Source organism: Staurois parvus, unplaced genomic scaffold, assembly GCF_062004578.1.
Source record: "Staurois parvus isolate SC_StPar_1 unplaced genomic scaffold, SC_StPar_1.0 ptg000014l, whole genome shotgun sequence".
Classification (NCBI taxonomy): Eukaryota; Metazoa; Chordata; class Amphibia; order Anura; family Ranidae; genus Staurois; species Staurois parvus.
The window spans coordinates 12809790-12832893 of NW_028317810.1; the positions used below are offsets into that span (position 1 = coordinate 12809790).

At 42.5% G+C, this 23104-nt stretch overlaps 1 protein-coding gene across 1 annotated transcript in view; it reads left to right on the forward strand.

Moving 5' to 3' along the window:
* The window catches only part of KREMEN1 (kringle containing transmembrane protein 1), a 218879-nt gene that overhangs the window by 67156 nt on the left and 128619 nt on the right, over positions 1–23104 (forward strand). The window contains exon 2 of the mRNA XM_089677376.1: positions 18473–18635. Within this exon, the coding sequence (XP_089533502.1) occupies positions 18473–18635 (163 nt within the window). The remainder of the gene's footprint in view (positions 1–18472; positions 18636–23104) is intronic.

The window sequence follows — 23104 nt, forward strand, 5'->3', positions numbered from 1 at the left end:
GGATCAAACTAGAAGTCATGATGGAAAAACTACACTGAACGTTGGTTCAAGACAGATCTTTTCCAATGACTATAGTATTTCATACCAACTATAGTGTATCATACCAACCTCCTCAGCAAGGCCATATAAAAACTATAAAAATACTTTGACAGTCTACAAAACACATTATAAGTGAGAGCCACGTTGAAAATAGTCTAAAGAAGACATCATACATACAACGCCAAAATGCATTAGCGCAACGAAAAAGTGTTAAACTGGCCTAAATGGATCAAACTAAAAGACATGTTGAAATATACTGGACTGAATGTTGGTTTATGGTGGAGACGGATCTTTTCCCATGACTAGTATTTTATACCAACTTCTTCCTCAGTACAGCCATATAAAGGCTATAAAAATACATTTTCTTTTATTTAGAAATTATTATAAGTGAGAACAACGCTAAAAAAAATCTAAAGAATAAATTATACATACAAAAGTTGTGTTCTGAAAAAAACACATGGGGCCCATTTTTGTCGGCACTATAGGGCATATAGGCTGGTATCAGAATGACAAGGTTGCTCCTGCCACTGGATATCAACAGTGCCGAGACAAGGTCATCTAGTGACCAGGGAAAAAGATGTCAAACATATGGCATTAATTATGTGTCCTCCCAGGGCAGCTACCCTTCTTGCCCACCCCTTGTCCTGGCCCTGGATACCAGCCCTTATACCAGGTGTGCTTGACTGGTTCCATGGTGTCATTTGGGTGGGGAGGACCTGTAGGACCAGGTCCAATAGACTAACCAGCAGATCAGGTGACATTTATGATATCTCCTAGCCTGGAATCAACACATGCATGAACTGATCAGTTTGCTCATCTTTACCAGGTACAGAGAATGAACATTGATGTTTTTTGAAAAAGCAGCACTGAACTAGCTTTGAAAGGAGACTTATCACATTCTCAGGACCATCCTTTTGAAAAAATGTAGGGTGGAGACAGTTTTCCTTACATGCCAGTTTAATTTATTAAAATAACCTAATAGTATACAAAGCAGACATAACAGTTGCATGCATGAGATAGTTTTAACTTGTTTCTGCTGTTTTACTCATAGAAAAATGCAATGCATTGATTTTTAATCCTTGTTTATTGTGGTTTGCGAGCTGTTCATGGCACAGATGCTAGTGGTGGTGTTGAAGGCACGCACAATTTTCTTCCTATTCTTCTGTAACTGCAACACTTGTTCCTTTTTAATGACTTGCCCAGTGGCAGCAGTATTCCGAGCAGCGCTGTTCAGTTCCCAAAAATGAGCTGTTAATGACTTCCGGAGTGAATCTCTCCTGGGTCTGCATTTAATATGCTGCTCATCCATCGCAGGAACAAAGGGCCTTGAACCTTCCCTGAGTAATGTCTACACATGCTAGAAATGGCTATAAAAGTCACAAGTGTAGACCCCACAGGTAAAACTCCCACAACCTGCTGAATAGATGGAGTACAGATGTATGCTGAGTGGATATGGAATCCATTATCCTAAGACTTGCTGGGCGGGAGTGGAGGAGATCAGAAGGAAAACATTAAAAAGAAATTTAATTACAGGATCAGGATTGACTGGGGCAGATTCATTTACTTGTACATACTGGATGCTTTTTTACAAGCCTGTCTTTTATTCTTCTCCCTCTCTCTTTACTTTTAAAGGGGCGCATTTTTTTCTGATTTGTGTCCGTTTAGTGCAACAGTGGAAACATGGAACTAAAGATCCTGAAAAAAAAATTGTTATGACCTTGGTTATCCTAATGGTTGCCCTTACAGGTCACAGATTTTTACTGTCATGGTACTGCCATTTAACCAGATAAGCCATATGCTCTGTCTATCAATGGGGAAAACAGATGGGGTCAATATATCCTTCAAACATCTTGTGTTCTGTCATGTACATCTACCATACAGAGAATTAAATGTAATACTGACAGCATCTAGGATGCTAGAAATATTTTCAACCACTTGGCCTGTACACTCTATATATTATTGTTTCTTAGGCACAGTTTTACCTGCTGTAAGCAAGGTCATCTACTTTACAGCTGTGAATTAATCACTAACTGCCCAGGTTTAACAGGTAAAATTACTTAGGTAGGCTACTTTTTGTCATTAGAGAGTCAAGTTAACCAACCCCATTTAATCTCTTCCCGTCGATGTAGTGTGCGTATATATATACGTCCGCGTAAAGTGGTGCCAATGCCTCAGTCATGGCTGTAGCTGCAGTCACGATCTAGATATCACTTTTTAAGAGTTGGGGATTTTCTACATGGTAAAAGTGATGTGAGTGGCTATATGGCCACCTAATCACTTTTACAGGCAGCAGAAGGGGGTAGGGAATATTAGGTATCTATTTACTTTGAGTTTATAATAAAAGAACAAATTTCAGTAAGTGGAAACTGCATTTATTTTTTGACATACTCCTCTGCTACGTTTATACACTTATGCCAGCGTAATTCTCAATAGCAAAGTGACAGTTCATTGAGAACTAAAATCCAACAGCCGCAAAGACTGTCGGGACTTGCAGTTCATTCATACACAGAGCTCTGTGAATGAATGACGTGGCCGTGTGGAGGGAGCTCTGCACGGCCACGCTGTTTTTAAAAAGTGACAGCAAGTATGGGGAACTTCTCCCTGTATTGCTGTCAAAGGGGGCGGCGGAAGGAATCGGGCAGCAGCTGCAGTGGTGGAAACATATTACACATTCCACCCTAAAAACAGATGGAACATGTTACATGTTCCCAAAGGTGAACTTATCCTTTAATTCTGGCAGCTGAGAGGAGATCACTTGTACTGCTGCTGCAACACACTGCTGCCTACTGTATATGGCTAATGCTGCTACAGTCCACTACAGCACACACAGTGACCACACTGACCTAGCTTGGCCCACACAAACTATTTAAAGTGAAACTAAACCTGGAATTCTACTTTAAAGAAGAAGTTCAGTATGACCCAAAAAACAAACCTGCATACTCAGCTCCATGCTGCAGCATTGGTATGACGCTGCAGGCATATCATGAATGGCTCTAGCCCAAGCACTGAGTGATCACATGACCGCTGTCAGTCACTGCACTCGCTTTTCTTTTCCAGCACTCACTGAAGCTCCAGGCTGGGGAAGAAGGGGGCATGGCTGGTTCTGGAACTCAGCCACGTGCTGAAATGTGCCTCCAGCTGTCAAGCACACAGCCAGGTGGATCCCCACAATATTGTCGGGATTCTTCCTGAGCCTGATGTGACTCTTCCTTTTCAGCTGATAGTGTGAAATAGCCTGCTATTAGCTGACTCTGGGTCACTGGAGTTCAATAGTAAATGTACTCCTGTGACTAAAGATAAATACAGCCAAAAAAGGTTTGGCCATACTTCTCTTTTAAATACTTCAAGTCATTGACCAGGATAAGTGTACAGATAAGAATTTCTCATGTCACGCTGACTTACCTGATCTGCATGCTTATGGAAAGTCAGAGGTTAAGAAAGAATCAAATCCAGTGGTTAGCATCATAGCCAGGCTACAAGCTGATGCTTATTTTCAAGAGGAAACCTAATCTTAGTTGTGTTTTTTTATCTACTTATACTTCACAGTAGTTGTTCTTCTGTACTGTAAGCAATATAGCCACAAACTGTCCAGAGCAATCCTGGCTGTCAACTAAATGATCAAGAGCTTATTATTCCTGGCTGCCCAGAAGCTGCACACACAGGTCAATCTAATATATAGCTCTAGAGAAAAGTCCGCCTCATTAGGCTTTCCCTGTGTGAGAAAGCTTGCAGGGCACGTTTGTCTTGGATCTCCCCTGCATGTCACACAGATGAAGTAAAGATGGAAAAAAATCATCAGCAAAGCAAGGCAGGGTTTGTTCATTGGAGTTTGTTCTCTGTATATAAGCTACAACAGTAGCTGCACAATGAGGGTTACAATTGGTAAGTCAGCTCTTTGCATCAGTATTAAACTCTCAATGTTTTATGATTTAACACACTGTGCACAATAAAATAAATATTCACCAGTAAACCATTTGTTAAAATTCTTATCCCAGAACTTGCAGTTTATAATTTTCAGTACTGCTCCCTCAGTACTGCTTCCCTTAACTTCCAGTCTTCACAGGAGGGTGTTAACAGTGGAAAGCCAGTCTGTTAAAGTAAGCTGAAGGAGAGATGAGGAGGAAGGAGTAGAGGAGTGACTTTTAATTCTAAGGGTATAGAGCTGTATGTTTCTATTGCTGCACACAGTGTAGGAAGACACATCTTTAGTCTCTGCATGCAAGGGTGGCTCCATAGGATGCTGTGAGGTAAAGGAACCACCCTGAAACAGGAAACATGAGGCAGTGATCATGGCACCAGCTCAAACTGGAACACGGGCAAGGATTAAAAAATAAAGCAGCTGCATACCCAGTAAGTGATTAAATCAGCTGCTGAAAGTTTCTACAAAAGTCAGAGGGTTTAACCACTTTTTGACTGCGCTATAGCCGAATGACGGTTACATCATGGTCATCCAGTTCTGGGAGGGTGTCATATGACTTCCTCCCAGAACCGCACCCCTAGTGGTGCACACAAGGCACTCTCTGTAATCACTGTGTCCTTTGGACACAGCTGATCACATGACATGGTAAAGGGCCAATCACAGTGGCCTTTTACAATGTGGTTAGCTGTGTCCAGTCACAGCTGATCACAATGTAAACACACTTGCCAGTTATCAGGAGTACTTTTCTCACGGTGTCACAGCATGAGGAAAGTACTGCCGATAACCGGCAAGTGTGAATAGAGACATCTACACTGATAGTCGAGCACTGATTATCAGTGCAGCCCCAAAAGTGCCCATCAGTGCCCAGCATTTCTGCCAATCTGTGCCCATCAGTGCCGTCAGTCAGTGCCACCAGCCAGTGCCCTTCAGTGCTGCATATCAGTGCTCATCAGTGCCTCTCATCAGTGCCACATATCAGTACAGCATCATCAGTGCCTCTTCATCAGTGCCCACCAGTGCCACCTCATCAGTGCAGCCTATCAGTGCCCATCAGTTCAGCCTCATCAACACACATCAGTGAAGGAGAAAAATTTCCTGTTCATATAATTGTATAATACAAACTAAGAAAAACATTTTTTTTTCACAATTTTCGGTCTTTTTTTGTTTGTTTAGCAAAAATAAAACACCCAGTGGTGATTAAATACCACCAAAAAAAAGCTCTATTTGTGTGAAAAAAATAATAAAAATTTCATATAGGTACAGTGTTGCATGACTGCTCAACTGCCATTCAAAGTGCGACAGCACTGAAAGATGAAAATTCGCCTGGGCAGAAGGGAGTGAAAGTGCCCTGTAGGCAAGTGGTTAATATCACTGCCATTTCACTGCTGCCCCTTGTGATAGGATATTGACCAGTGGATTGAGCCGGGGGGGTGGGGGGTTCTGGGCTATAAATTATAATTCTGCAATGGTCCATAATTACCTCTTTGGGAGGAAATACTCTTCTGCTTTTAAATGGTGAGAGAGTTCCCCTCCAGTGACCACATCTGTGTTAACATTGTGTTTTGTGAGTCACGAGAGTAGGCTTTTGGTCACTCCCAACTGACCAGAACCCTATAAACAACCTCTGCCACTACATACTGTAGATACATAGTTACTTATACACTATGCAACTTTGTAATTGCAGAAGTCGCTCCCCTGCCCTGATACATTTTGCTTGGTTTCAAGTTTTTATTTCTTCTACAACAGGAAACAGAGGTACAGTAAATAATTAAAGAGTATGTAAACCCAACATTTCATATTCCTGATATGTTCCTGCTGTACCTCGTACTTGTATGAAAAAGTATCCTGTTCTCTTTGTATTGCTTCCTTTGTATGAAATCCCTGGTGTTCCTGCCAGCCACTCTGCTTTCCTTATAAAAGTGACTACACTAGGTGTGAAAGCACAGCATGGTCAGTTTTCTAGGTGTGCTGGAAACTCAGTCTGCTCTCCTCCAATGATCAGGCTTCTGCACCCCCCACCCCCCACAGAGCCATTCACTGGGAAGTTCTGTGTCATACTGTTTCTTCTCCCCTAGCTCCCTGTTGTCAGCTGCATAAGGAGCTTAGAGGGCATGTGATCCCCTATACAACAGGGGAAAAGTGTATTTATAATGCTTTTGTATCTATACACAAATGGTTTGCTTTTCATTTCTGTTTTAAACTAAATGGGTTGTTTTAGAAGTTGAGGGTTTACATATACTTTATCCTTAGGAAAATACCGAGTGATGCCTTTCATTGGCTGAATGAATATATTTTTTTCTTCAAAATTGATTTTATTGGTTTTTAAAAAAATACTCTACAAAACAGAGCCTTTGGGCATCTCCCACCTCAAAAGAAAACATAACATAAAAGAACAATCCCAACTGTAGTCACAACTCCAGTACCCCTCAATCAACGAGGGTAAAACATCCACATGACCAAGGTGGGCAATCAGGAGGTAGAAGTTAGGCATTATCATAGTGATTAGGCACATATCAAATTTCAGAAATATAAGCAAGAGTATTTAGGAGTATATTAAAGTGTAGCATGAGCAATGCATAGTCCCAGGGAGATGCTAAAAGGAGAAGGGGTACACAGGGGAGGGATAAATGATTATATTGTGAGGTACAAAAAAATTAGGGTCTATTTATAAAGGTTTTTACAAACAATTCACAAATGTACACATTTTTAAAATTTTTCAAATTGGATATAATTAGACAAATGTGTGAATCCTGGGCGAAAGCTGTGTGGCAACATCTTCAGGCATGGCTTCATATAAATAGGGTAGTCCAGGCCTGAAGAAGGAAACGTAGAGGCTGATTTTTAAAGTTGAGTGTTATGGAGCAGTACAGCCATACCATATTCACACTATTGCTCTGCTTTAGTGAACACATCCACCAACCTGCCACCCTCAAACCTTTTGTGTTCCAATTTTAAAGCCCAAATCCAGAAAACCTAAACTTGAAAGATGAAAATGATTAACAGCTCCGTTAGTCTCGGGGAGAGTTTTTGCACTGTTGTGGTGGCAGGGGTGCTCAAAATCACGTGTATATATATGATTACTCGCTGGCACCTGGTGATCGCCGAGTATTACCGTCAGGGGAGAGACCTGTGTATAAACAACACAGATCTCTCCCCTGTCAGCTCCTGCACACTACTGTGTATGGCTCTGCATAGTAGAGCCATACAAAGCACTGTGCTTACAATGAAACACACACACAGCCCAAGTAGTGAAACAGCACACAGTTAACCCTTTGATCACTTCAAATGTTAACCCCTTGCTGCCCAGTGCCATTAGTACAGTTTCAATGCTTTTTATTAGCAGTGATCACTGTATTGGTGTCACTGGGGATGTCAGTGACACCAAGTCAGTTCCCCCCAGTGTCAGAATGCCCACCGCAGTCCCGCTATAAGTTGCTCATTACTAGTGAAAAAAAAATTCCAGTATATATACCGCCATTTGTAAACGCCATTTGTAAACACGTATTGGGATTTTTTTTTTTATAGCAATGACATGTAGCAGAATACATTTTGGCCTACATTTATGATGAAAGTTGATTTTTAAAATTTTCTACTGACATGTTTAACAGCAAAAAGTCAAAATTATTGTTTTTTTCTCAAAATTGTCGGTCTTTTTTTGTTTAAAAGCACAAAAAAATAAAAACCGCACAGGCGATCAAATACCACCAAAAGAAAGCCCTATTTGTAGGAAAAGAAAGGCGTAAGTTTCATTTGGGTGCAGCGTTGCATGACCATGCAATTGTCAGTTAAAGTAATGCAGCGCACTATCGCAAAAAATGGCCTGGGCACGAAGGGGGGTAAATCCTTTGGAGGTCAAGTAGTTAACTAACCTGATCCTCCTTTCTCCTGGCAGATGACTCTCCCCCATGCTCCTGCGGTGGACTATCCCTCAGCGTCATCACGTCCAGTGCAGGGCTGTGGTTCTTGCACTGGTCTTGATGACATCAGGAACTCAGACCGCTGTGGAGAAGGGGAGAAGATGCTGCTACAACTGTCCTAGCTGCACAGAGAATCAGAGGATTGGGTAAGTAGATCTTCTTTTCTACGTTCCCTAGGATTAAGCAAGCAATTCACTCTTACAGTGTGGGCACAGACCTGGAGCTGGGCTTTTATCCTGTTTTATATTATTTTGATCCATTTGGTAGGTAATGCAGGTACCCCTGTTTGCGATGGCTCCCAAGAACATCCTTATCTTGCTGTATCAAGGGTGAGCAATCACCCCCTATGAACCCTTCTTTCAAACCATTGCTGTACTTTGCCCGTTTTCCTGAATTTCAAGTGAATATGTGACCCCACTTCGTCATACAATTACAACACAGTTCATTCCACTTATACATAAACAACCTAGTCATTTAGGCTCCTGTACTTACAATATTACAGTACACTAGGCAAGCTGCCACAGTGCCATTATACTAGTAATCCTATTTGGCACTGCAATGTGAATGTGACTGTCCTGATTGATACATGTCCTTGTTATATGATATTCTATGAATTGGTGGCATTTACTTTTCTTTTATGAACATTCAATAATAACATATTTGTCAAAAAGTACCAAGAAAGCTATAAATATTTCAAATACTTTCCAAAAATAAACACTTTGTTTATGTCTTGGTAACATTTTGGAAATTATTGATGGGATTTTTTTCATCATCAAATTACACAAAGTAGTTTTTAAATAATCATTACATTGTGAATTTGGTAGTGACATACAATGAGGCTAATGGGCCCCAAATTTCTGCAGTGATCTTGCCCTTCCTCATATTTGATGATTTCCGCTCTCACATTTAGTGCAACATCTTTTTTTTCTCAAAACATAAGGATGTATTTCTATTATGTCTTTGGAGTATTCGTGTCGCTTGTTCTGAAATAACCTCTTGACTTTGCTTCTCTGCTGAACAATAGATTATGCACTGTGGTTGCTGGAACAATTATCAGAAACAGTTCTTATCTAGATTGCACTGTAGGCTTCAGATCCAATGGAAAGCAATGCTTTTCAAAACAACTGAAAAGCTGCATAGCCCTTGATTGGAAATAATAGTAACCTAGGGAAAATGTGTAGATTTCACTACCTTTGTTGGTTTCACTCTTATCTACAGTGTACAATAAATGTTTTAAAAGAGCTTTCCAATTTTTTTACAAACCTTTTTAAATGTCTGTACATTTTGTCATGTTCTACTTTCTACGTGTACATCACTACTCTTGTAACACAGCCCATTGTTTTCTGTACTTTGCCGTTTTTAACACTTATAAGAAGCTACTTACAGAGTTATTCAATGCAGTTCCTAAACAGAAAGGTAACCACTTGCCCTCCAGAGGATTTACCCCCCTTCCTGACCAGGCAATTTTTTGCGATATGGCGCTGACAATTGCCCGGTCATTCAATGCTCTACATAAATTAAATTTATGTCATTTTTTTCCCAACAAATAGAGATTTCTTTTGGTGGTATTCAGGGGTGGACTGACCATTTGGAAACTCAGGCACTGCCCAAGGGCCCGGGGTCAGTAGGGGGCCCCATGAGATGCCCCTGGTACCTTTTTCATAGGCTTTTTTTAGTTTGGGCCCCATGATCCATTATTGCCCAGGGGCCCCATGAGTTGTCAGTCTGCCCCTGGTGGTATTTGATCACCTCTGCAGTTTTAATTTTTTGCATTATAAACAAAAAAGCCCGACAATTTTGAAAAAAAAAAAACTTAATTTTTTACTTTTTATCATAAAACATATCCAAAAAAAAAGTTAAAAAATCAAATTTCTTCATAAATTTAGGCCAAAATGTATTCTGCTACATGTCTTTGCTAAAAAAAAAATCCCAATAAGTGTATTGTAATTGGTTTACGTGAACGTTATAGCATCTACAAATGGCAGTGTATAATGTATACTGGAATTTTTATTTTTATTATACTAGTTATGGCGGTGATCAGTGACTTATAGCGGGATTGTGGTGGGCATTCTGACACTGGGTGAGAACTGACTAACTGACATCCCCAGTGACACTAATACAGTGTTCAGTACTAATAAAGAGCACTGACACTGTACTAATGACACTGGGCAGGAAAACGTAACATCTGGGGCAATTAAAGGGTTAACTGTGTGCCGTGTGCTGTATTTTACTAGGGAGACATGCTGGTTTGTATCTCTCTGCTGTGCAGTATTTCTGTTATAGAGCACAGGGCAATTGGTTAAAGTGTCTCTAAACCCAAAAACAAAAATTTTAAATATTGTGAATTTCCAGTCCTTTGGCTGAATTAGTTTTCTTTTTTTTTAGGGTTTTTTCCGTTATTTTTAGCTGATTATCTTGTCAGTAACCTGCTGTCCTGGCGTTTACTCACTGTACTGTATCTATGGAGGGGCAGCGATATATCCCTAAGATAGGAAGTGTGTTAGAGGAAGTGCTCTGTAGTTCACAGCTAAAGAGTGTTATCCTATGTGTCCATGTACACTATTTTAGGCTAGTAGCATTTTTCAAGCTTCAGCATTTAGGAGCAGAAAAAAAAATCATTTTGGCAGAGTTTTTTTTGGAGCATTTTCTGACATGAAAAAATGCTGAACGCTCCTAAACGCTACTAAACACTCCTCTTTTCTAGCTTTTTTTTTGTACTGTAAAAATGCTAATAAAATGCTAATGCTCCTAAACCTGCGGTTCTCAACCTGGGGGTCGCGACCCCTTTGGGGGTCGAACGACCATTTCCCAGGGGTCGCCTAAGACCATCGGAAAACACATATTTCCGATGGTCTTAGGAACCGAGACGCCGCTCCTGTCTCCGGCGATGTGTGGGCGGGATGATATGGTGCCCCTGTCACCGCCTCCTCGCCGCTGATTGGCCACCGGAACTGTAGCTCAGGAGAGGCACACGGGCGGCCAATCACCGGCAAGAAGGTGGAGCTTGGAGAGGAGGAGCCGAGCGGCAGCGCGCGGAGATCGAAGAACATCGAGGGAGCTGCAGGAACGAGTGAAGAGAGAGGCCAGAGAAGGAAGACAGCTGACAGGTAAGTGCAAATTTTGCTGCTGCAGCCAGGTATGCTGCCTGTAAATGGGAGAGGGAGAGAGCGAGCCCAGGCTGGAGCAGGAGTCAGCAAGGTAAGTATCATTGGTGTCAGTGGGAGGGATAGTGCCCCATCATTTGTGTCACTAATACCAATGATGGGGCACTATTCCTCCCCCCACTGACACCAACGATGGGGCACTATTCCTCCCCCCACTGACACCAACGATGGGGCACTATTCCTCCCCCCACTGACACCAACGATGGGGCACTATTCCTCCCCCCACTGACACCAACGATGGGGCACTATTCCTCCCCCCACTGACACCAACGATGGGGCACTATTCCTCCCCCCACTGACACCAACGATGGGGCACTATTCCTCCCACTGACACCCACAATGGGGCACTATTCCTCCCACTGACACCCACAATGGGGCACTATTCCTCCCACTGACACCCACAATGGGGCACTATTCCTCCCACTGACACCAATGATGGGGCACTATTCCTCCCACTGACGCCAATGATGGGGCACTATTCTTCCCACTGACACCAATGATGGGGCACTATTCCTCCCACTGATACCAATGATGGGGCACTATTCCTCCCACTGACACCAATGATGGGGCACTATTCCTCCCACTGACACCAATGATGGGGCACTATTCCTCCCACTGACACTAATGATGGGGCACTATTCCTCCCACTGACACCAATGATGGAGCACTATTCCTCCCACTGACACCAATGATGGAGCACTATTCCTCCCACTGACACCAATGATGGGGCACTATTCCTCCCACTGACACCAATGATGGGGCACTATTCCTCCCACTGACACTAATGATGGGGCACTATTCCTCCCACTGACACCAATGATGGGGCACTATTCCTCCCACTGACACCAATGATGGGGCACTATTCCTCCCACTGACACCAATGATGGGGCACTATTCCTCCCACTGACACCAATGATGGGGCACTATTCCTCCCACTGACACCAATGATGGGGCACTATTCCTCCCACTGACACCAATGATGGGGCACTATTCCTCCCACTGACACCAATGATGGGGCACTATTCCTCCCACTGACACCAATGATGGGGCACTATTCCTCCCACTGACACCAATGATGGGGCACTATTCCTCCCACTGACACCAATGATGGGGCACTATTCCTCCCACTGACACCAATGATGGGGCACTATTCCTCCCACTGATACCAATGATGGGGCACCATTTCTCCCACTGACACCAATGATGGGGCACTATGCCTCCCACTGACACCAATGATGGGACACTATTCCTCCCACTGACACCAATGATGGGACACTATTCCTCCCACTGACACCAATGATGGGACACTATTCCTCCCACTGACGCCAATGATGGGACACTATTCCTCCCACTGACGCCAATGATGGGGCACTATTCCTCCCACTGACACCAATGATGGGACACTATTCCTCCCACTGACGCCAATGATTGGGCACTATTCCTCCCACTGACGCCAATGATTGGGCACTATTCCTCCCACTGACGCCAATGATTGGGCACTATTCCTCCCACTGACACCAATGATGGGACACTATTCCTCCCACTGATACCAACGATGGGACACTATTCATCCCACTGACATCAGTGATGGGGCGCTAGTCCTCCCACTGCAAAATTACAGTTATGAAGTAGCAACAAAAATAATTTTATGGTTGGGGGTCACCACAACATGAGGAACTGTATTAAGGGGTCGCGGCATTAGAAAGGTTGAGAACCACTGTCCTAAACGCTTCTATACACTACTAGAAATGCTACTACAGGCCAGTACGAAAATGCTATTATTTGAATTTTTCATCAGCATTTTTTCTAGCGTTTTGAGCCTATAAAAAACACTAGTGTGCATGGAGCCTAAAGGATAACTATACTTTCATAAAATTATCTTTTATAGTGATTGTAAGCCTGCACTTTGCAAGACAACCCAATCAGTGTAACCACTTGCATACCCCCTTTCTGCCCAGGTCAATTTTCAGCTTTTTCACACAAATAGAACTTTCTTTTGGTGGTATTTAATTGCCACTGGGTGTTTTATTTTTTGCACTATAAACAAAAAAAGAGCAAAAAGATTTGAAAAAAAAAGTTTTACTTTGTTTCTATTATAGATTTTTGCAAACAGGTAATTTTTCTCCTTCACTGATGTGTGTTCATGAGTCTGCACTGATAGGCAGCACTGATGGGCACTGATAGACATCACTGATAGGCGGCACTGATGAACTGGCACTGATAGGCGGCACTGATGGGCACTGACTGGTGGCACTGCTGGGCACTGATGGGTGGCACTGCTGGGCAGCACTGCTGGGTGACACTGATGGGGGCACTGCTGGGCACTGTTGGATGGCATGGCTAGGCAGTGATGGGCACAGGTGAGTGGCACTTCTAGGCACTGATGGGCACAGGTGGGTGGCACTGCTTGGCACTTGTGGGTGGCACTGCTGGACACAGGTGGGTGGTACTGGTGAGTGGCACTGCTGGGCACAGCTTATCAGGGCAGTGATCATCAGTGCCGTGATAATCCATGCCGATCTGTTTTCTGACAATTGCCGGTTATCGGCAGTACTTTCCTCATGCTGTGACAGCGTGAGGAAGGTGCAGCCGATAACTGGCAACTGCATTTACCTGGTGATCTGCTGTGTCATTGGACACAGTTGATCACGTGATAAAAGGCTGCTGTGATTGGCCTTTAAGACACAGCGATCACGGAGATCACCGGGTGCGCGCTGCTGGGGATGTGCAGGAGGGCGTATTCTGGGAGGATGTTATATGACACCCTCTCAGAACTGGGCAACCGCGCTGTAGCTGTCATTCGGCTATATCGCGGTTGCCAAATGGTCATAATAGAAATGAAAGACAAAACATAGAGATATATAGATATAAAAAAAAATTATAAATACTTTTTCCCTTTTTTATAAGTGATCACATTTCTTCTGTTCACAGCTGCAAAGGCCTAGGGGAGGAGAAATAGCAGGACACTGATCTTCCCAGTGAATGGCTCTGCAGGGGGGGTGTCAAGACAAGTCTGATCATTGGAAGAGAGCAGGCTGGGTTCCCAGCATCAGGAAAACAGATGGCCTGGCAGGAACACCAGGGATTTCACACAAAGAAAGTAATACAAAGAGAACAGTATAGTTTTTCATACAGATGCAGCCAGGCACATATCAGGAATATGAAATGTTGGGTTAACATATTCTTTAAAGTATACCTTAAAAAAAAAACTTGTATATAGTGGAGAGGAATCACAACTCCTTTTAGGTTTCTTTACTGTCTGTGTCTCCATTATGGATATTCACCCTCGATACATTTTGGGTTGTCCCCAGAAAGGTAATAGAGGGGAAATATTCCAACAGGGACACCGGTTCTGGTGACCCAGGGGTCCCCAAAGAATTCTCTACATTTGTGGGTATTTCCACTCACTTCCTGTTTGGCTATAGGACAGGAAGTGAAGGGAAATCTCCACAATGGGACACAGATGGCACAAAAAAAAAATCTGATGGGTTTTAGCTGTCCTTCACTCTATCCAAAATGAAAAAAAAGTTTTGCCTATAGTTCTACTTTAAGTTCTTCCTCCCAACAGCACCTTCCAAAACTCTTATACTCACCTGGTTACTTTCCTGCCAGATGCATGCTTTACAGCCTATGGGGAATCGCACAGCGACCTTTTCTTTTTCTGAATATCAAGATTATTATTATTATTATTATGCAGTATTTATATAGCACCAAAGGGTATGCTCAGCGCTGTACAGTAGCAAGGGGGACAGAACATGAGACAAGACAGTAACAATACAATACACAGAGGGTTTGAAGGCCCTGCTCTTTCGAGCTTACAATCTAGGAGGGAGGGGAAGGTGGTACAGGAGGAAATGGCTGTGGGGGATGGTGGTGGGAGGAGTGGAGGAGGTTAGTTGTTAGGTGAGGTCAGGTGTTAGGTGAGGTTGGGGTAGGCTTCCCTGAAGAGGAGGGTTTTCAGGGTGCGCCTGAAGGTGAGGAGGGTAGGTGAAAGTCTGATGGATTGGGGTAGGGAGTTCCAGAGGATGGGGGAAGTCCTAGAGAAGTCCTGCAATCGGGCGTGGGAGGAGGAGACCAGGGAGCTAGAGAGTAGGAGGTCCTGTGAGGAGCGAAGGGCACGGGTAGGGTAGTATTTGGGTATCAGGTCAGTTATGTAGTTTGGGGCGGCGTTGTGAATGGCTTTGTAGGTCAGAGTTAGCAGTTTGAACTTGATGCGTTGGGCAATCGGGAGCCAATGAAGGGATTGGCAGAGGGGGGAGGCAGATGTGGAGCGGTTGGTGAGGTGGATGAGTCTAGCCGCTGAGTTTAGGATTGACTGGAGTGGGGATAGCATTCGTTTGGGTAGGCCAGTGAAAAGGGAGTTGCAATAGTCCAGGCGTGAGATGATGAGGGAGTGTACGAGCTGTTTGGTGGTGTCTGGGGTGAGGAATGTGCGTATCTTGGAGATGTTGCGGAGGTGGAGCCTGCAAGATCTAGATAGCAGTTGGATGTGGGGTAGGAAGGAGAGGTGGGAGTCCAGGGTGACACCCAGGACTTTGGCGTGTGGGGTGGGAGAGATGGTGGCGTTGTTAGTAGTGATGGAGAGGATGGGAGGGGACACGGGGTGGGGGCAAGACCAGGAGCTCGGTTTTGGATAGGTTAAGTTTGAGTATTATATTCACACCTATAGAGAGGCCACCTATCATTGGGATGTAATATGAGTGACCTTTCTATAGGAATGAATGGGATTTTTTCCATGCATTCACAGGAGCAAGCAACTGCTTGGGAGTTTGCATTGGTGGCTGTGTGCCCTGTGGGCTACACATCATAACTCTGGCAGAAGCGTGGACAAGTGGGAGGTGAGCTTTTCTTAATCGGTTGTCTGGATTTACATGGCATGAGGGATTCATCTTAGCAAAACTTATAAAGGTCTTCTTTCAGCAGTTTGTGATTTGTTTCCCCTTCAGTAACATAAGTGCAGTGCAGTATAGGACATACGCACTGTTTTCTCATTTAGCACATGGAGAAGGTCTGAACCAGAAAATGCCGGAGTTGGATCCATTTAATTGCTCTTTGTAAGCAAAACATTTTAGAGTATCAGATCGGAGACTGTATGATAGGTTCCAACAACAACTTTAAAAAAAAAAAAAACACTACATGCACTTTTTTATTAAAACAAGTTACTATTCTAAGAAATATCTGTAAGCTATTCAAGAAATATTTTTTAGATGACAAACTGTTATAGTTGATATTAATGTATATCTAACATACTGTATTTATTAATCATTTAAAGATACATTTTGGACCACTCTAAGGGCTCGTGTTGATGGGTGCAGATCAGCAAAATTCTATTGACTTTACTGAGCAGTACACATGGCAGTTCAGAAGCTGCCTTTGACATGCTTTGCATTGCGCTGCATTTCTTTGGATGCATCAGGGGTTATTTACTAACTGGAGAATGCAAAATCTGGCACAGCCCTGCATATAAACCAATCAGTTTCCAGGTTTTATGCAGGCCATAGATGGCTCGAAAATCGGCCGATTTCTCTTTAAAAAAAACGAAAAATCGGTCGTTCAAGCGGCCGACGTTACCAGCAATGGTAAAAAAAAATCGGCCGATTTTCATTCTGTCTACAGCTGGCAAAAAGTGTCCCTGCAGAGAGCTCCGCTATTTCTTTGACAGTTCCTTGACATTTATAGCGGTTGCAACAATGTATTTGTATCCATTTAGGATACAGATGTTTTTATTCGGAAACAAATAGATACAATGTTGCAACCGCTATAAATGTCAAGGAACTGTCAAAGAAATAGCGGAGCTCTCTGCAGGGACATTTTTTGCCGGACTGGAATTCCTCTTCTTCTTCATCCTCTTCTTCTTCTTCCTCTTCTTCTTCTTCATCCTCTTCTTCATCTTCTTCATCCTCTTCTTCATCTTCCTCTTCTTCATCCTCTTCTTCTTCTTCATCCTCTTCTTCTTCTTCTTCTTCTTCTTCTACTTCTTCTTCTTTATCCTCTTCTTCTTCTTCATCCTCTTCTTCTTCATCATCCTCTTCTTCTTCTTCTTCTTCTTCTTCATCTTCTTCTTCATCCTCTTCTTCATCCTCTTCTTCTTCATCCTCTTCTTCTTCATCATCCTCTTCCTCTTCCTATTCTTCTTCTTCCTCCTCTTCTTCTTCCTCTTCTTCATCCTCTTCTTCTTCATCATCCTCTTCTTTTTTCTCTTCTTCTTCCTCTTCTGCTTCCTTTTCTTCATCCTCTTCTTCTTCCTATTCTTCTTCTTCCTATTATTCTTATTCCTCCTCTTCTTCTTCTTCCTCTACTTCATCCTCTTCTTCTTCTTCTTCTTCATCCTCTTCTTCATCCTCTTCTTCCTCCTCTTCTTCTTCCTTTTCTTCATCCTCTTCTTCTTCATCATCCTCTTCTTCTTCCTCTTCTTCTTCCTCTTCTTCATCCTCTTCTTCTTCATCCTCTTCTTCATCCTCTTCTTCTCCCTCTTCTTCTTCATCCTCTTCTTCATCCTCTTCTTCTTCTTCATCCTCTTCATCTTCCTATTCTTCTTCCTCTTCTTCATCCTCTTCTTCTTCTTGTTCTTCTTCTTCTTCATCCTCTTCTTCTTTTTTCTTCTTCTTTTTGTCTTCCTCTTGCAGGTCACTGCTCATGCGCAGATTTTTTTATCGGTAAAAAGATCGGCCGATTTGCCCATCATTGCCGCGAAAATCGGCCGATCGGCAAAATCGGCCGATTTTTTTCCAACTTTGCAGATAAAAAAATCTGCCAAAATACCAAAAAACGGCCGAACAATTAGCCCACTAACGATCCAAAAATCGGCCGATTTTAGACCCATCTATGGCCTGCATTAGTGTCAAAGCTTAAATGAACAAGCTGAAGTTAGAAGCTGATTGGTTACCATGCACAGCTGCCCCAGATTCTGAGTGCACCAGTTTTACTACATCATGTCCTCTTGAGGTGCATTTAAAGTGTAGGCAAAGTAAATCAAGTGTAACCTTTTCTTGCTATGCTTGCCATTAGAACACATGCATCTGCATTTGAATAGCAAACACATAATTTAAAAAGAAAGCTGGTCATGCTTGTGTATGAAAAATGTAATAAAGTGAAAATGTCCTGTTGCTGGTAACAACCCAAGAGCATCCAACTGTCATTTCAAATTGTGCAAAATTGTTTCAAAATTGTGCAAAATTTAAAATTTAATTGTGATTCTAATTGGTTGCTGTGGACAGCAAGAATTTTCTTGCTAGCACACTTTCATAAATAAGCCTCGTAGTTGTGATCAACGTGCAAAAAGCTCATAGATACCTGCTGTGCCTATTTGACGAAAACAGTCCCAGGTACTACAGATGTACTGTATACTTAGAAATGCCTTTATTTTTCACCGACAAGCACAGCAGAATATAAACACATTACATCTCTAACATCACACTATATTTATTCATTAGAATGCTACACTGTGAATGGGGCTGATTACCGAGGGACACAGAGCCAGACATCCTTGGACTGTGGGAAGCCTTGCCTCTTCTGGAATGAGACCTTTCAGCATCCATACAACACTTTGAAATACCCCAATGGAGAGGGAGGTTTGGGAGAACACAATTACTGCAGGTATGAATGCAGCTTATTCTATGTCATATTTAAGTGTTTTATTGCCCTGTATTATTATAGTAGCATGCATAAAACGTGCTGTTAACATCTATGTGCTTGCAAAGCATTTACCCTGCACTGTAAACATTTGGAAACTGCAATACAGTTGAGCATTTTCTCATGCTAAAGGTATAGTTAACACCATGGTCTGCTAAAATGAGAAATGATGCAAGCTAAATTTTCCAGTTTGGTTTCATAAAATGGTACCTTTGAACAGACATCTCCCCCACTTGTGGAAATCTGTGGATCCAAGGAAGACTCTCTGTCTTGGAACCTGTCGTACTTCAAAGAAGCCCATCAAGGAATCTCAGTGGGGTTACAATTTGGGGTCACCTCCTTGACTGCATGATAAAAGGGTTCTCTAAATAGGGACTGGAACAAAGACACATGGGTATACATAGCTGATGGTGGCAATGAGAAGGTGAGCTGGCACAAGCATGTCAATAAGTGATGGGCAAAGAAAGCACTAGGAAGTAAGGTGGGCTTGGCATTTGCCAATAAGTTTTAGGCTCAATGCAGTTCCCCACTAGATTTCGACAAGTGACATTCTTTTAAGTGGCAGAAGCTGGCAAAAGGATAATTACATAAACAGTGTTCATCATCAAGCATAACCGCAGTGCCCTCTTTGATGTGTATCTGCATCTACATTGGCTGCTAATAAGCCTGGATTTGTATCACATTGGTGGGACCCCAATCCAAAAAGGGTATACAAGTACTGTACAGGCTGAGGACAATGAAAGTGGGAGTATTGTTTAGCCTATGAAGTTGAGAATGGGAGTAAGAATCTGATCTGGTTTTATTGGATGACACCAGATTTTCTTAATCCACCTAAAGAGGCCCTGTTAACAACTAAAAAAAAAACCCAGAGAAATTAAGTAATTTTGATGGTTACGTTTTCTTTCCAATAAATTATTTTTTATTCACTTGGAATGTGCCTTTGAATTTTCCTGAAAAATTGACTAGTCAATTCTATAGGACAGTGCCTTCTTGCCTTGCCCTTTATAGCCCCCGTCATAGCCCTCTTTTCTTACTGTCTGTGCTGACTCGGCTTTTCTGCCCCTCCCCTCACCTACCTACATAATCTTTTATGGAGCTTCCAGCGGAAGAGGGGGCAAGCTCTTAAGCCTAGTACACGTAAGAATATTGGATGAATGTCCTGTTTTTTGGGGGTTTTTTTGCATGCTAGTCTCATATAAAAAATGAAGAGGTTACTATAGGTGCAAAAATTCTCATAAGGCAGAATACAACTTCTGAAATGATATATCCTTTAGTTTCCAAGCATGCACAGTCTTGCTCACTTGACTTTCTACGAACAAATACTGTACTGATTAAATTAAAATTGTTTGTCCTGTTATTGTACAAGAAAAATTTTCGTGCTTGTCCCTTCGGATATTTTTGCATGAACTGTTGTGATTGGCTTTCGAAAGCTGTTTACTAATGATCAGATTATTGGACGATCGCTCCAAAAGCGATATTTTTCGTTCAGTATTCGCATCGTGTGTACGAGGCTTTAGTCTGCTGGGCCTGTTCACTTCACATCCAATATGTTGGTGCCCTACAGCATTCCTAGGGCAATTGTCTACACAAGAGAGGCATTTGCAGTTAAAAAAAACATGCACAAAATATATTAAATGCACATATATTCTTATGGGAAGATTTTTGTTACATGAAAGGTCTGGCGACAGGGTGTCTTAAACTAGACATTTTAACTTATGTCCCATGTAACGGTCTGTTACCCAGTGTTCTAATATTACAAAGCAGCTATATATGAGAAGCTGCCATTTCTCTTTCACTTCCCAAATCACCCTTGTTCCATGAGCAGTACACCAGTCCATTCCTTCTGGTGCCAGGCAATGTTGATTGATTTCCAAATACCAAATGAAAGCTGCTTGCATCACTAATCAGGACTGGAGTCCGCCGAGACAGATTGCTGTATGGCAGAGGCAAGCCTTTGCGCACAGTGTTACTGCCAATAAAATGAATAATAAAAAAGAATAATGTTGCTACTGTTTTATCACAGGACCTAGTTTCTTCCTAGACATCGCCTGGATTGTTTGCTGTAATGGCTGTGTATGTGCCTGCAGAGCTGGCAACTGCGATTGGCAAACATAAAGTTGCCAACTGAGCAGCAGGAAAAAAGTGATATTTTTAGATCATATCTTGGCATCAAACACTGACTACAACATTATATGACAGTGTGAACTTGTACAGACAGAGAACTAGAGTTATTCTGCTCGTATGTTTTTGGCCTAAGGTCTGGTGCCTAGTATGTGGTCCAGATTACCTGTCTGAATAACACAGCCTGCAGATTTCCAGAGGTATAAATATCAGTCATTGCCATGGCCTATGTAATCAGGATGATTATTACTTTTGGTGAAGTTTACATCCTTGTCTACGACACATCGGGGTTTATTTACTGAAATGGGAGTGCAAAATCTGGTGCAGCGCTGCATAGAAATCAATCAGCTTCCAGGTTTTATTGTCAAAGTTTAATTTAACAAGCTGAAGTTAGACACTGATTGGCTACTATGCACAGCTGCACCAGATTTTGAGTATTCCAGTTTTAGTAAATCTCCCCCACAGTATTATTAGGCCTTCATACTCCAAGTGTAGTATATGGTATTTGGGTCGTTTTTGATGATATACACTCACCGGCCACTTTATTAGATACACCTGTTCAGTTGTTTGGTAACACAAATTTCTAATCAGTCAATAACATGGCAGCAACTCAATTCATTTAGGCATGTACTCGTGGTGAAGACGACTTGCTGAAGTTCAAACTGAGCATCAGAATGGGGAAGAAAGGGGATTAAAGTGACTCTGAACGTGGCATCATGGTTGTTGGTGCCAAACGGGTTGGTCTGAGTATTTTGAAAACTGCTGATCTACTGGGATTTTCATGCACAACCATATCTATGGTTTAGAGAGAATGGTCCAGTGAGCTGCAGTTGTGTGGGCGAAAATGCCTTGTTGATGTCAGAGGTCAGAGGAAAATGGGCAGACTGGTTGCTGCAACATTCATGTCGTAGGGTCAGAATTTGGTGTAAACAACATGAAAGCATAGATCTTTGTATCAGCGATTCAGGCTGGTGGTGGTATAATGGTGTGGGGGATATTTTCTTGGTACTAGAGAGGTGTACCTAATAAAGTGGCCAGAGTGTGTATGTGTGTGTAATACTTTAAAAATCCCTAGTAGTTTAAATGTTTCAAGTGAATAGCTTTCCCGTGACAGTCCCTGGCTGTCCTAGTAGAGTAGCTCAAGAATACATGAAGACTTGACAGCAGTGCACAGGTATCCAGTGCATAGGGCAAAGATACCAAACTGTGCACCTCTCCTACCAGGTTTATTCACTCAATCGCAACTTCCCCTCCTGCACCCCCCCCATGACAGCCGGGAACTAACAGTATCAGCAATGGCAGCCCATATACTTTCTCATGACAGTCACTTTAAAACAGATCTAGACTATATTGCAGCTTACCAGTTATTAGATGTGGTGGCTGAATTCAATTATGTTTTTTCAGACTTTTTTTCATTTATTTCCACCTGTTGATCTTGCCAGTAATACACTGCCTGTCCTTGGGGGACAACATTCACTCACTCTGCTCTATCTTTTGGGGGAGCAGCGTTGTCACCCTAGGACAAGAAATATGTTATGTATACAGAATTATCTCCTAATCTCCATAACATTGGAGAGAGGTTTTCTGTAGTCCACCAAGATAGCTAAGAACAATATAACAGTCAGCACAGGCAGAGAGCACATGAAGGTAGCATCTCACAAGCTTTTTGGCAGTACCAACAGATATTTTTGCACTGCGTTGAACAGGTATAATAAAACCCTTTCGATGCACATCTATTTATTATTTACATTAGTATATTAACAGACCAAGAGGGAGTAAATAAGAAAAGTTCATTGTTCAGGTTTTTACATACACTTTACCTAAGTTTCCCCAAGAGGAGCTTCAGTCATATGTGTGAAAATTAAAAGTCAGCAACTACAAAAACTGTAGCTGCTGACTTTAATAAACAGACACTCACCTGTCTAAGGATCCAGGTCTGTGCTCACTCGAGCTGGTTTCTTCACTGGTCTTCTGTCCCTGGCACTGGCATCATAACTGTGGGCAGCTGGCTGTGACTCCTTGCAGCTTCACAGTTGGCTACCCACTGCACATGTGCAAGCCGCACTGCACTTTGTGAATGGCCCCCCAGCCTTCTTGGATCTGTGATGTGTCCTAAAAGGCTATGGGCGGGGAGGGGGAAGAGCCTAGGCAATCTGAGTGGAAGTGGGTGTGGGTACCTGTCAAAACTAGGTACCCGCTCCCACCAGAAAATAACTAAAATCTAAATGTGGCAGAGGAGGGCGGAGGAGGAGGAAGAGTAGAACTTTTGGGTGAAGTTCCGCTTTAATTTTATTAAATGTAGACGTGGTACT